Consider the following 15,062-nt stretch of genomic DNA (forward strand, 5'->3'; position numbering starts at 1 on the left):
TTTTGGAGTTCTTATTTTTCTTCTTCTTCGATCAAGGGATAGATTCCAGGTCGGCAGCCTGGGCTAGCAGGGTGGATGTCGTTTGAGCTTCTGTTTGTGTTTCATCCGTAGTCGGATGTTGCTCTTATGTATGATGTATTGTTGTATTCGTGTGGCATTGTATGTCTTATGTATGTATCCCCATCTATTATGTAATGTTGATGTAATGATATCCACCTTGCAAAAGCGTTTCAATATGCGGGTCTATCCTTGGTGGGACCTTCGAGTTCCTTTTGGATAGGGTCGCATATTGGGCGTGACACCCACCAACCTCGGCAAGTCCTCCGCAAGTCTGGTTGCCAGAATTTTGTTGAAGATCTTCACTGGCCCACTTATAAGACTCACCGGTCTGAAATCTTTTATATCCACCGCACCATGGACCTTGGGAAGGAGGCAAACTAGCACCTTGTTGATGGATGCCAACCCTCTCATGTATCCCGCATGGAACTGCTGCAGCGCCTTCATAAAATCAACTTTGATTATGTGCCAGCAAGACACAAAGAAGTGGCCTGTGAAACCGTCCGGGCCTGGCGCCTTGTCTAAAGGCATTGCTTTAACTATCCTCTCATCCTCCTCCTGCAAAAATGGGGCCTCGAGATGCGTGAGATCCTGGGACGGGAGATCAAGCAAGTCCAAGTTGATCGATGTCAGTCGATGAGCCGAAGAACCAAACAGTGCATCATAATAATCATCCACCACCTTCGCGATGCTCTCCTGCCCCGTGTATAGCACCCCCTCATGGCTAAGTGACGAATCACATTCTTCTTCTGCCTGTGCCTTGCCTACCGCTGGAAGAAAGCCGTGTTTGCCTCCCCCTCTTTGAGTTGCCAAACCCGCGATCTCTGCCTCGCAATGGATTGCTCAAGCGAGTAGAGGCCTAGTAGTTTCTTCATCAGTAGCTTCCTTAATCCGTGCTCACTCTCCGACAGCTAGCGCGTGTCAGAAGCCTTATCAAGCCGCCCAATGATCTCCATCGCCAAGGAAAGTTGAAGCTTAACATTCCCTATCCACTTGTCACTCCACCTTTGCAATGTTTTGGCCGTTGCATGAAGCTTGTTATCCAGGACCAAGAAAGGGTCCCCCTCCGACGGTATCGCATTCCACGCCTCCTGAACTGCGTCCAGGAAGCCTTCCGCTTTCGGCCAGAAGCTTTCAAATTTGAAGCGCTTGCCCACATGAAAGTCTGCATCTAGATCCACAAAAAGGGGGGAGTGATCTGAGACTGCCGTGCCAAGTGCCGTCAGCAAGTTCCGAAGAAAATTATCTTCCCAAGAGTTAGTAACAAAGATGTGGTCAATTTTCTCCAAGGTGGGGTTTCTCCTTTCGTTTGACCAGGTGTACCTCCTGTCGTTCAAGTATAACTCCTTGAGCTCCAAGCGATTGAGCAACGATTGGAACCTAGCCATCATTCTTCTGTTAATCAAAGCATTATTCTTGTCTTCTGGGTTGACCAAAAGGTTGAAGTCCCCCACAACTGCCCACGGACCAACGTGAAGATTACGCACCTCCCTTAGCTCTTGCAAAAACTCTACCTTCTCAACATCACTCTGCGGCCCGTATACACCGGTCAACCACCACATTGCCTCTCCATGTCTGAATAACGCAGTTAGAGTGTTTGATGTGACATGCCTATTTGAAGCCGAAACTACCATTCTATCCCACGCTAGTAGAATACCACCACGCGAGCCCACGGCTGGCACATAGTAAAAGTCTTCAAATCTATTCCCCAGGCATTGCTTAACAATTTCACTCGACATGATCTCCATTTTGGTCTCCTGAAGGCACACAATGCTTGCCGCCTCCACTACCTGAAAACCCGAGCTACGCCATGCGGTGGAGTTCAATCCACGTACGTTCCACACCAGCATTATCGGTGGTGGTGCAGCCATAGCATTGACCCACCACAGCTACCATGATGCACGAAGGCACTAGTAGTTGGCAAATTGAAGAGAGTAAAAATTGTACTCATATTGAGAAATACTCCATCAAAGAAAAAACCCGCGCCATTTTGCTTCACTTGCCAATGTTAAATGTTGGAGTTGACTTCCCGGTAGTCGTAGTCTCCTTTCATTTCTTTATTACTCTGCATATAAGATTTATCATAAATCAAACATCATAAAGTTTGCCCAAGTATATATATGAAAAAATGGACAACCACAATACCAGATCAATATCATTATATGAATCATGGAACTAATTTCCATATTCTCTATCTTTACTAAGGCTAGTCAAACTTTATAAAGTAAGGCAGAACTTACTCTTGTGCCTAAAAAAGGCTGGTCAAACTTTATTAAAATAAGATTTCTTTTTTACTCAGCATATAAGATTGATAGTCTCACGGTAGTTGCCAGAAATCATAAAATCACATATTATGGGTTAATTGGATAAATGCCACTTGAATTCTGGTGATTCTGAGAAACGCCACAGCAATTTCCAAACTTTGAAAAATGCCACTACAAATTTTGCAAACTTCGAAAAACGCTACTGCAGACTTTGAAAAATGCCACTGGAAATGACATTTTTCAAAGTTTGGAAATTGCAGTGGCATTTCTCAGAATCACCAAAATTCGAGTGGCATTTATGAAATTAACCCATTATTATACCGGCAATAATTTCCTAGAATCATAAAATCATATATTGTACTGACAATAATGTAGAGCCAATCCAATCAATTTGGATTGTTAAAAACACATCATCCTATGATAGAATTGAGATTCTGCCAACTTTCCATGTGTGCTTAGATTCTAAGATTGTAGAATCGTTTGATAAAATTGAGATTCCGACAACTTTACACATGTGTGGTTGATAGGAGTTCAATTATACTCGCAAAGCCTATGTGTGTTTCTTTCTACTACTTTGGCTTATCTGCTATCTCAAAGTAGATAAGAAGTCATACTACCTTCGTTCCAAAATATAAAGCGTAGTTTGGCGTTCAAAAATACTTTGACCAACAATTAGTGAAATAATATGTAGTTTATGTTACACAAAATATACACCATTGGATTCATATTTAAAAGTACCTTTTGTATTGTACTCCCTCCGTTCGGAATTACTTGTCACAAAAATGAATGTATCTACAACTAAAATACATCTAGATACATTCATTTCTTGGACGAGTAATTTCGAACGGAGGGAATAACCGTTACTATATTGTATGTGAGATTTACTATTACAATTTCATAGGGTCAAACTGTGCTTTATATTGTGAAACGGCGGAGGAGAGTATGATTTTGTCCATTTTGTTTGACCTCACAAAACCTTCCCTACTAAGCAAGAATAAGGTTCTCTCCGTCTAGCCCCCTTTCCGGTGGTGATTCCAGAGTGGTCGAAGGGCGTGTGGAATGACGACTTCTCGAGTGTCTTTGTTGGTTTACCCGGCTCCGGTGAATGAGGGGTGATGACGGCAGCACGGCTTGCTTTAGTGTTTATAGTCATCGTTAAGTGCTCTATGGACCTAAATGTAACTTTCAGTTCTAGTGTTCTTTGTATACAATATATGAGACGTTTTTCCAGAAAAAGAAAAGAAAAAGGGAAACAACGACTCAACGCGTTGTGGTAACCAGGATATGTCCTCACATAGAACGGCAGAAACCATGGAGGGGGAATCTGGAAAACCCCCGGCAACAGACTCTCCTCTATTTATGCGCGCCCGAACCACATAAACCATCGCAAAACACGGCAGACAGAGCAAAACCTCCCTGTTACTTGCAGCTGCAACGCCTGCCTAGTTCTTTATATCCAATCTCGCTTCACCAAAACTTCAAAAAAAAAAATCTCGCTTCACCAAGAACAAGAAGAATACCCAAACCAGAAAAGAAACAGAAAGATCAGCCGTAAGCACCGGATTGTCCATTTCCGCTCCAGAATCGGGCGCGAAAAGAAGAGAACAGAAGACGTGATTAGCGAGAATGGTGGCGATCGAGAACCATAGCCAGGTCCAGAGGCCGGCGGAGTCCGCGAGGATCCCCAAGGAGGCGCGGCGGCTCCTGCACGACCTGGCCGCGGCGTGGCCGAACGTGGCGGACTGCCGCGCGCTGGAGGTGGTGCCGCTCAAGGGCGCCATGACCAACGAGGTGTACCAGGTGCGCTGGCTCACCGCCCCGGCCGGCGGCGAGGCGGGGACGCTCAAGGAGAGGGAGGTGAGGAAGGTGCTCGTGCGGATTTACGGCGACGGCGTCGAGCTCTTCTTCGACCGCGAGGACGAGCTGCGCACCTTCGAGTGCATGTCCCGCCACGGCCAGGGCCCCCGACTCCTCGGCCGCTTCCCCAACGGCCGCGTCGAGGAGTTCATCCACGCACGGGTACGTGCATAACGCGTCTGAACAAAATAACTACTCTATCAAATTGTTTCTTCCTTTCAGTTTTTCTTGGTTTAAAGGCCATTTCAGAACTGGGTCTCCTCTGTTTCTTGGCGAATTTCTTTCTCGAACTGCCAAATTACTCTGTTTTCTGTAAGAGTTTTTCATGCCACTTTGTTTCTTTGCACGAATGATTCAGTTATTTTCAGTGCACTCCGCGTCTGGTGGAATTTTAGTAAATTTAGTTCTAAAGTTAACCAGGACCCGGGAGTGTGGAATTTGTTCTTGTCAAATTAAATATGCAAGTTAGGCTTAAATTACTGCTTTCTTGATACTACTTTAGGAGATTCTACTAGCAATAGCATGCAGCCGACTAATTTATTGTAGTGTGGTTCTCCTTCGTTGAATGCTCTGCCGTGGGAATCTAGCATTGTAAAATTTTAGATAATTCCTTACATCTAGTCTTATCCATCAGTTCAGAAAGAAAACGCTTCTTCAAGCCATTAGTCAATGAACTCCCATTTAACCGGAATTATTTATGTCCCATGTGACTTAGTCGAAAGCTACCTTTTGTTTCTTCACTAGCGACATGTCCCAGAAATGTGTGTTACGTGGACAATATTTTTCTTTGCAAGGCTATGTCATCAAATGAAATCTCTCTTCCTTAGATTATTTCTTGTCACGTCGATAAATTTGTGGTGTGAAGTCAATAGCTTACGATGTCGTATTTGTCAAGTAGTCGATGATCTATAACTGCACATACGACCGCGGGGAACATCTCTCTTAGAAAAGCCATGGCATGAAAGCAATTGATTTGACTTCAGAAAGCAGACAGAAGACCAAGTTGGCAGAACAAAACCAACTCAGTTGGTGGCAAAGTATGTTTAGAATGAAGTAGCTTAGGCAGATCATGGTCCAAGTCACTTTCCAAGTCCCTTTGAAGTGTGAGTCATGCTATAGCCAGAGGATGAGAGGGCGCCGTAGCACGTTCTAGATTCTCCAGATCACTTCATTATTTGCGTCGCGCTCATAAAAGGGAGTATCTTGTGCTGTTTTCTTGGGCGAACAGAAAGGGGTGGGAATGGAATACGGTTCATTGCTATCAAAACTTTTTTGCTAAAGCTGTCCTTGGAAAATGATAGGAGTATTTGCTACCAAGGTGGCCAAACTATCCATCTGTTTGTAAACACAAACTAATGCAATTGTTTCTTCAGACGCTGTCGGCTCCCGACCTACGCAATCCTGAAATTTCAGCTCTGGTGGCTACAAAACTGAGGGAATTCCACAACCTTGACATGCCTGGTCCCAAGCATGTGCTCCTCTGGGACAGACTGAAGTAAGGACAATCTTCAGTTCTTGCACTCAAATGATTTGCTTACAACTTACAAGTATGGAACTGAACCTGGTGAATTTTTATGAAGGAACTGGCTCAAAACTGCCAAGAACCTGTGCCCGACCGATCAAGCGGACGAACTACGCTTGGATTGCCTGGAGAACGAGATCGCCTCGCTGGAGAAAGAATTCTCAGGGGATTACCACCACTGGATTGGTTTCTGCCACAATGACCTACAGTATGGCAACATCATGATGGATGAAGAGACCAACATGCTGACCATCATTGTGAGTTTCTATGCATTCAAAAGCAATTCCTTATAGTCTTAATTATTTGGTGTATGGGAATCATGTAAAATATGCAAATGGGGATTCTCTTGCACGTTTGGTAGGCTGAACTTCCAAGTTTCTCATCTCATGCAACCTTGTCTTCAGTTTTGTTCCTTATGACTCAGACATCCTAAGGTGTCACGCCTCCACTACATACAGAGTTTTAGTCTTGGAGAGTACGTGCAGCATGAAGAACCAATGCTTTCTTTTCTTGTTGTATATGCTGTATAGCGATCTCCCATGAGTCATGACAGTTTCTTAAGGAAATCTGAAGTTTTATCCAACCTTGTAACAAACTGTCAGACATCCTAAATATAGTTGGCAAGTTGGTTCGATCTTATTTTCTGCCCTCTCGTGTGCTTACAGGACTACGAGTATGCAAGCTTCAACCCGGTTGCATATGACATCGCTAACCATTTCTGCGAGATGGCGGCAGATTACCATTCGGAAAAGCCTCATATACTGGACTACAGTAAATATCCAGGTATTGCATTCCCCATTTAACTCTGCTTGTGTTTTCGTTCAGCCTTCTAGCTTATTACTATTGTTAACTTTCTATTCTGCGGCAGATATCGATGAGCAGAGGCGTTTCGTGAAGACTTACCTGAGCACTTCTCGTGAGTACAAAACTCAATTATCTTGGTTCGATTGTCGGACGATTCCTTTCGTGCTGATACAGCTTTGTTGGGCAGGCGAGGAACCTGAAGCGGAGGAGGTGGAGAATCTGCTCCAGAGCGTGGAGAAGTACACGCTCGCCAGTCATCTGGTTTGGGGCCTCTGGGGAATAATATCGGTGAGTTCATATTCGGGTTCGCCAATCTAGCCATCACTGTAATCATATGCGCTGCTATCTTCTAACTTTCATTGTTTTCTTTACAGGATCGTGTCAACGACATCGACTTCGATTACCAGGAGTATGCAAGGCAGAGATTCGAGCAGTACTGGCAGAAGAAGCCTGCGGTCCTAACCTCATGAATAGCTAAACCCATGGCTTCGGGAAATCCCTGAGGGCCTGTGCTGCACAGAAGCTGTGCAGTGTTACTGATGCACATATCCTGGCTGGGATATAACAGTAAGGATATGACAGAAGCATAGTATTGCGAGGAAGCATAAGCCCGTTCCAGGGTCAGACGTTCCCATTTCGAACCTTCACAAGGTCCAGCTTCAGGAAGGAAGCTGTTTATGAGGGCTTTGATTAACTGTTTATAGGTATAGCCTCGACGCAACGATGATAAAGCCTCGAAGTTGCATTTTGTATGTTGTTCTCCTAAGCACCGCTGGCGGTGTTAGTGTGACTGTGTTACTAGTTTATGTATACTTATGAACAATGTATGTACTATAAGACATCTCGTAAAAGAAGTATTGAGTATGTGATCTTGACTAAACCGTGCTTTGAGTGTACTAGCTTGGAGACGGTACTTGCATTGTTGAACTATACGCATGGCTGAACTGCTGAAAAACCTGCAGAGTCTTTGTGGTTCTCGATAATAAGACGGCGTTATCACTGAAATTGCTGGGCCCTGAACTGAAGAAATCAACACTGTTTTTAAGTTCAGTTAACTGTTACCTTACCGCTTTTCGCTGAAGATTCAAACTGGTCCATTCATCCTCGATCCAACAGATTCCACATTTACTTATGGCGCCAAGTAGAGCACGCAGTTGCCGGCGATCTTCGATCGGACGGCCCCGCTTCGTCCTGGGGTGGTAGTTCACTTTCTGACAAAAGCTCTCACCTGCTCCCTCTCTACTTTTTTGCATTTTCTCTCCAAGTGTAATGGCTATAAAAAACACTTCTTCAGTTTCAGGTGTAGGAAGTTGGCACGGGCATGGTTGCTAAAAAACACTTCAGTTTCAAAACCCCACCACACTCCCTTCTAGTGTACCATACGGTGGCGCGGTGCGGGCAGCAGTGTGTGGCGGCGGTAGGATCTGCTCCTTCAATCTCGGGTTGTAGCCTCGCCGTAGTAAAATTCCTCGCTTGAACTAACAGTTCATTTCGTCAGAAAGATCACAAGGTACCCTGCCTGTATTAGTCCATCCAGAATTTATAATTGTTGAAGCCATAGATTCCACTGTCACGGCTGATCATGAGATGGAGTCACTACAATTAGATATTGAGACCTTGCAACAAAATAGGGATGGTGATCGCAAGGAATTGACTTCAGCATTACAGTTAACAAAACTTCGCCAGTATCCAGCAAACCCTCCCTAGGCTACAAATTTCCCTTAATGTTTTTGTTGGGGGCAGAAATGTTAGACTTCTTTCGCAAAAAAGAAGAAGAAGAGATGTTAGACTTGTCTAGACATTTACTAGTATTTAACGTTTGATTAGGCAACAAAAATGACCTACACAAATACTCCCTTCGTTCGAAATTACTCGTCCAAGAAATGAATGTATCTAGATGTATTTTAGTTGTAGATACATTTCTTTTTATTCATTTTTATGACAAGTAATTCCGAATGGAGGGAGTATCTGACAATAGAGCTCTGCAGCAACGAGCAGCTCAGAAAGTATCGGTGCAACATCTTCGGGACTCTCATATTGAAACTGAAGAAGACATGAATGACCAAGTTGCAAGAAGAAACAACAATAGGTTCAGGGCATCTCCAACGACTTCCCTTAAATGTACGTGGACACATCGGACATCCAATCGGGCAGATAAACATTTCAATGCAATAGTATTTTAAATATAAATATAAATATTTCAAAAATAAAGTTTCCGAATAAAATAGTTCAGATTTAAATCGAATTTATCCACCTTATGCTCTAATTATCCACATGAAACACCCACAAATGCTTCAATACATCACTCTGAAGTTGTCTATGAGTTCGTCAATTGCGAATCTGATGATGCATCTGGACAAATTGTTCAAACATGTGTTTGGAGGGATTCCGGATCCGGTCTCTGTGGGGCGACGATTGAGCTGCCGTCCCCAAGATCATCCGGAGGTTGATGACATACAGCAGCGGTGCGCCATGAGGGCGGCCAAGCTTCGTGACGTTGAGGTCACTACTGGTATGTCGGTTAATACCTCTAATTCCATTTTGCATTTTTCTAATGATGAGATTATTAATAATGCAAACCAATTAGGAGTTTCACCAGGTAGTAATGATAGTGAAATTTCAAATTCCGTCAATGATATCCTGGATTTAGAAGCGGAGCGGGCTTTAGAGATGATCGTAACTTAGCAGCGGTTAAACCCATGAATGATTCTGATATTGATACTTTGGGGGTCAGGGTGCTTGATAATTTTTGTGCGGACCTTGTACCACCCCTCCCTGAGTCTGAGGAGGAGGATGACACCTCTGAGGCTGTAGTGGTTAGGTCCATTGAGTCCGGTTGTGAGGACCGGCTGGAGGGTCAGAACAAACCTAAACACAAGTGGAAGCGGAAGATTTACCCGGCTTCGGCAGTGCGTAGGAGTGCTAGGATCCGTACTGCTAAAAAATTTCATGATGAAATATGAAAGGAATATTTTGGAATAGCAGAGGTCTGAAAGACTTGGCTAAAAGAAGGTTTCTTGCAGAGGCGTCTATCGAGCATAGGCTAGATTTTATCGCATTATCGGAAACTGGTAGAGATAATTTTTCACCATAGTTTCTCAATACTTTATCAGGAGGTATTGATTTTGATTGGCATTGTCTACCACCTAGAGGAAGGTCGGGTGGGATCTTACTCGGAGTTAGATGCGATTCGCTCGAAGTCCGAAGTGTGGTGATGGGAGACTTTGCAGTCAAGTTTCGGGTGCAGTCGAAGGCTGATGGGTTTAATTGGGCTCTGGTGGCGGTATATGGTGCCGCACAGCCCGAACTCAAACCTGAGTTCTTGGCTGATCTGGTTCGGATTTGCGGCTCTGAGTAGCTTCCAGTCCTGGTGGGGGGTGATTTCAACATTATTAGAAGGCGTGAGGAGAAGAACAATGATAATTTTGACGGGAGATGGTCGTTTATGTTTAATACTATCATTGAAAGCTTGGATCTGAGAGAGATAGAGCTTTCGGGTAGAAAATTCACCTGGGCTAATGCGCTGCCAAACCCGACGTTTGAAAAGCTGGATCGAGTACTAGCTAGCGTTGAATGGGAATAGAAGTTTCCCTTCGTAACAGTCCAGGAACTTTCCTGTGGTATTTCTGACCACACGTCTTTATTTGTAGACTCTGGTGAGGCTACCCATTTGGGAAACAAAAACTCATTTTCGTTCGAGTTGGCTTGGTTTGAATGAGACAGCTTCTTGGATCTCATAGCCAGGGAATGGGCTAAGGATGCAGGAGGCAGGACTGCGCTTGAGCGTTGGCAGAATAAGATCAGGCACTTGACAAGTTTTCTATGTGGGTGCGCTAAGCATCTTAGTGGGATTCACAAGGTCAAAAAGGTAAGACTCCTTACCCTTATACAGTCCCTAGATGTAAAAGCAGAATCCACGGCTCTGCTGGCCTCGGAGCTTCATGCCAAGCTTGACGCAGAAATGAGATTGAAAGAGCTTCTTCGTGAAGAGGAACTAAAGTGGGCGTTTTGGGCCAAGGTCCGACAAGTTGTCCAAGGGGACACGAACACTCAATTATTTCACATGATCGCCAATGGCAAGCACAGAAAGAAGAGGATCTTTCAACTTGAACAAGATGAAGGAACGATTCTAGGGCAGGAGAACCTAAAATTATACATAACCGAGTATTACAAGCAGTTGTTTGGGCCTCCAGAGGATATCTGTGTTTCTCTGGATGAGTCTAGGATTGAGGATATTCCTCAACTTACTGCTGTTGAGAATGATATTTTGGCTGCTCCTTTTTCTGAGAAAGAGGTGTTTGAGGCCATCTCGCAGATGAAAAATAATAAGGCTCCCGGCCCGGATGGATTTCCGGCGGAGTTCTATAAGAAGTGCTGGCATATTATTAAGGGGTATTTGTTGCCATTGTTCCATGATTTATTCTCTGGAGAGCTTCAGCTATTTCATTTGAATTTTGGAACGATAACCTTGCTTCCTAAGAAAATAGAGGCTGTGAGAATTGAGCAATTCAGGCCCATCTGTCTGCAGGCAGGCAAGTCTGGGGACCCCCGTTCCCAGAATGTCGACAGTAGCCCCGGGGTCCAAGGCGCGCTCGGACTTGGCTTAGTACGAAGCCAAAGGGCAAGTGCGGAGCGCCGCGGGCCCCAACAGCCTGCGGCCTTGGCAGACATGTGGCAACTGATTGGACGTGGGCGTCTCCGCTTCTCCATGCTGCCTTGGCAACTGCCCGATTGACAAAAGGCTGGCCCGGGTAGGGCTTTCCTTCATTGCTCTCTTTCGCCTTGCTCCAGATCCCCTACCTTGCTCTCTTGCTTCCGAAATCTCCAGATCCGCGCCATCGTTCCCCTTTCAGCGAGCAATGGCACCCCGCAAGGCCGCGGCCAACACCCTGCCAGCTTGGTACTTGCCGGCCCTGGACGCCCCCAATATGTCAGAGAAGAATCTCGCCGCTACTCGCCTGATGACGGCGGTGGAGGGCAACGAGATGGGGGCGACCGAACTCCGGGTCGGCTCTGCCGAGCCGGAGGCCAAGGGGAGCACCTTCTACCCCTTCTTCATGAACGCCGTCATCGCCGGCTTGGTCCCTCCCTTATCTAAGTTCTTCTACGCCGTTCTCCTCCATTACAGGTTGCAGGCCCTTCATCTCCATCCCAACTCCATTCTCCTTTTGTCGATTTTCGCCTACTATTGTGAGGCGCACGTTGGGGTGATGCCATCTGTGGCCTTGGTGCGCCACTTCTTCTCCCTCTGAATCACCGGCGAGCATACCTCAGCGTGCGCCGATTTCGTCGCGTACTCCAAGGCCAACACAATCTCGAAGACCGGGAAGAGGGTCGACGACTTCCGTAGCAAGTGGGTCATGATGGATGCCAGATGCATCCACTCCCGGTTGGTGCTGCCAACGAAGCAGCCCTAGCCTGACGAGGGGTGGTCTCGCACGAAGCTGGATGACAGCCGGGCGAAGTTGGCGCTGGAGAAGTTGAACGCCGACCTGAGGCCGAGCAACGTGAAGGCGGCGAAGCTGACCAGGTCTATGCTCTTGAGGGAGTTCCTGACGCAACGGGTGCCTCCACTTCAGGCGCATTCGCGCCCGTTGTGGACGCTTGGGGGCGTGGATGATGATCTTCGCCTGAACCCGGCGGCCCTGGCCGACGAGGATCTGGTCGCAGCCCTCCGCCTTTTGGTTGGAGATGACCTGGGAGTCATGGAAAGCACTCCTATCCCCTTGTTCCTCCGCGACGACTGGTAACTGGCGGTAGATGCCATGCCCACCTTTGATGGGCGCGACCTGGTGCTGGCGGTGCCTCCTGAGGGCCAGGGGGCGACAGCGCTGGTGGAAGTGTCTTCTGGTGAATCCCGTGGGGGAGGAGAGGAGGACGAGGAAGAAGAGGAGCATGACTCGGAGGCGACCGCTGAGGGGACGTAGGAGACCTCCCCCGGCGTAGGGCCAGCATCCTCCGCACCCTACCGGACGACGACGAGGCCGACGCCATGCGAGAAGAAGAGGACTCGCCCGTGGTCCTGAAGAAGGACAGGTCGGCGCTGATCTCCCGAGGGGTTGTTGCTGCCAAGGTGTCGCCCAAGGCCGCTTCCAATTCTTCCGGTGCACCCCCTCCCGTGTCTAGACCTCCCGAGGTTGTGCCCCAGACCAAGAGGCTCTCGGGCTTTAAGCTCAACAAGCGGTCGCTGGCCTATGCCGCGATTGACCACTGAGTGCTCAAATTCTGTCTTGTTCTTGTTTTTGCTGCCGAAACTTGACGTCCTTCATTACTTGGTTAGGCCACCGCCTGCGGCGAAGAAATAGAAGGGGGACGCGGTGGCTTCGCCTGGTGCAGGCTCATCTGCTGCGGCCGCGCCTTTGCTCGTGGGAAGGGGAGGTGGTGCAATTCGTACTTCCCCTGCCCGATCGTCCTCGCGAGGCCCTGAGGGGTGCTCTGGCGGGACGCCAGCCCCCATGGCCCTGCCGGTTTCGGAGGTACCGGCGCCTGATGTAGTTGCTGAGGTGGACAAGACTCATGAGCCCCCGGTCTTCCGAGTCGTGGTTACGCTTCCGCCTTCTCCTCCTATACCGCTAGCTCCGGATTCCTCTGCCTCCTCTGCTGTCTTGGACCGTGCCCTTTCCGAGCTGGGTCAGCTGCGAGAGGATCTCCAGGGCACCGACTCCCACATGGTGGTCGGGCGCCTGGAGCTGATCTCTGGCTGGGTTCACTCCGACACCTCTGTCCGAGCGGCGCTGGAGCGGGCCGCGGCAGCTTCTGAGGGGGAGAAGCGGGCCGCGATTCAGGCCGCAGTCGCCCAGGACCGCGGCACGCCGCTGGAGGCCGAGCTGCAAGGCTTGCGTGACGAGCTCGCCAAGGAAGCTCGTAACCACCAAGCGAAGGAGGAGGAGATGAAGGCTCGGGAAGACGCCATCAGGGACCGCGACGCTAAGCTGGCCGCCGAACGCAGCCGGCTGCGTACGCTGGAGCAGAAGTTGAATGTGGAGAGGGCCGAGCTGGACGCCGAGGCGAAGGTCTTGTCCGAGGACCACGTGGCCTTCGAAAGTACATGTAGTCCCCATGTGTGGTTTTGGTAATTAAATGACAATCCTAATGGACTAATGTTTGCATTGAGTTGTACATTTGAAGGAAAGTTCCATTTCCAATGCATGAAGAATATTGGATGAACTGAAGGATGTTTGTTCCATGGTGATGCAAGAAGGAGATAGAATGGATTCGAAATGAATGCCATATACATATTGTTGTGCATGCATCAAGGCTTATGGGTTGAACCATGATGGATCAAGATCTTGAGAGAATGATTAAAGAGAAGAATTCTACATATGCTTGATGATAGGATCATTATGAGCTCATTTGTTGAGTCAGGGATTATTATGTCTTGAAGCAAGTAATTCAAGTGAAGAATTCATTGTGCCTCTCAAGATACTATGTTGGAGCATGGGAACGGGCAAATGATGTCCAATATGATATTCAAGGAGAAACTTGATATGGTCATGGTGAATTGAGATATTGGTTATTATGTCTTGAAGAAATGAAGCATAGTGAAGATATCAATAGGGCCTTCAAGACATCAATATTAATATGGAGCAAAGATAAATTTTGACCAAGATGAAGATCAAAGATTGACCTCTAAGATGGACAACACACAAGCGCATATCATATGCCACATGAGATCTTGTGGTATGGTAAGAATTTATCAATTGCGCTTTGTGTACTAACCCATACTATGTGTTGTCTATGTTATGTGGGTTAGGTAATTCTCATGAGCTTGGTGCTTATAAGAAAGCTTGGTGCTCATCAAAGTATGTCATCAAGTAATTAATGTTGATGGACAAGTAAAGATGAATGCAAAACAAATCTTCCCACATTGTGTATGGGGGAGCTACTTGAAGACTTCTCAAATGTCTTGCCTTTAACTTGAGCCATGAAGAAACATCAATATAAAGCTCAAGTGAAAGGCTCTAGTCAAAGGTATTAGTTCCTTTGGCTTTAGATGTGAGGATCGATGACCATCGAAAATGATATATGCTCAGGAATGAGTTTTCGGAAGCTATCTAGTATAGTTCTTTTATGATTCTTGAGTTATAGGGATCCCGCACTATTAAGAGGGGATCAAAGGGGTTAGTGATGGATTTGCTCAAGTCAACATCATCTATTTCTATTCTTCTCACATCATATTCCAACATAGGCATATTTCTCTCCTATCCAATACAAATACAATATGCCTACATATCTCAAAAGAAAATCCAAAGCCAACTAGGTTCTCCAAAGTATATGTCTAACCATTGCATGCTTTTCACCCTCCATTATGGCTTATCTTGGGTGGTTCTATATGTGAGGACCTGGAGTTTTTCCATAGCTTCAAAACGAGCCCAAGATCATCAAAACCGGAGTCCGGATGTAAAAGTTATGCATGTTTCAGTTTTGGGGTTTCTGCTGTTTTTTTGATGGCCGGACATCCGGGACTTGGCCGGATGTCTGGGCTTCCGGGTCGCACCGGATGTCCGGGATCCTCCCGGAAATCCGGCCCGCAAATTCCAGAACCTGTTTTCAAATGT

General features: G+C 46.7%; 1 protein-coding gene across 2 annotated transcripts; it reads left to right on the forward strand.

Moving 5' to 3' along the window:
* Positions 1-3,721: 3,721 nt before the first annotated feature.
* On the forward strand, positions 3,722-7,384 carry LOC119276527 (probable choline kinase 2). 2 transcript variants are annotated; one of them, XM_037557597.1, is made up of 7 exons: positions 3,722-4,340; positions 5,552-5,673; positions 5,759-5,957; positions 6,366-6,483; positions 6,569-6,616; positions 6,692-6,792; positions 6,879-7,384. In XM_037557597.1, the coding sequence occupies exons 1-7, from the start codon at positions 3,948-3,950 to the stop codon at positions 6,972-6,974; spliced, it is 1,077 nt and encodes a 358-aa protein (XP_037413494.1). In that variant the 5' UTR covers positions 3,722-3,947; the 3' UTR covers positions 6,975-7,384. The 2 variants fall into 2 exon arrangements, with proteins under 2 accessions (XP_037413494.1, XP_037413493.1); XM_037557596.1 differs by having other exon boundaries at positions 6,569-6,792.
* The last annotated feature ends 7,678 nt before the right edge of the window (positions 7,385-15,062 follow it).

Source organism: Triticum dicoccoides, chromosome 3B, assembly GCF_002162155.2.
Source record: "Triticum dicoccoides isolate Atlit2015 ecotype Zavitan chromosome 3B, WEW_v2.0, whole genome shotgun sequence".
In the NCBI taxonomy this organism is placed as follows: Eukaryota; Viridiplantae; Streptophyta; class Magnoliopsida; order Poales; family Poaceae; genus Triticum; species Triticum dicoccoides.

Bases quoted from the DNA above. Each gene is read 5' to 3' on its own strand.
- LOC119276527 (XM_037557596.1), top strand. From the start codon at position 3,948: ATGGTGGCGATCGAGAACCATAGCCAGGTCCAGAGGCCGGCGGAGTCC. The intron at 4,341-5,551 runs GTACGTGCATAA...TTGTTTCTTCAG, and splicing joins AGGAGTTCATCCACGCACGG to ACGCTGTCGGCTCCCGACCT. The intron at 6,793-6,878 runs GTGAGTTCATAT...TTTTCTTTACAG, and splicing joins GCCTCTGGGGAATAATATCG to GATCGTGTCAACGACATCGA.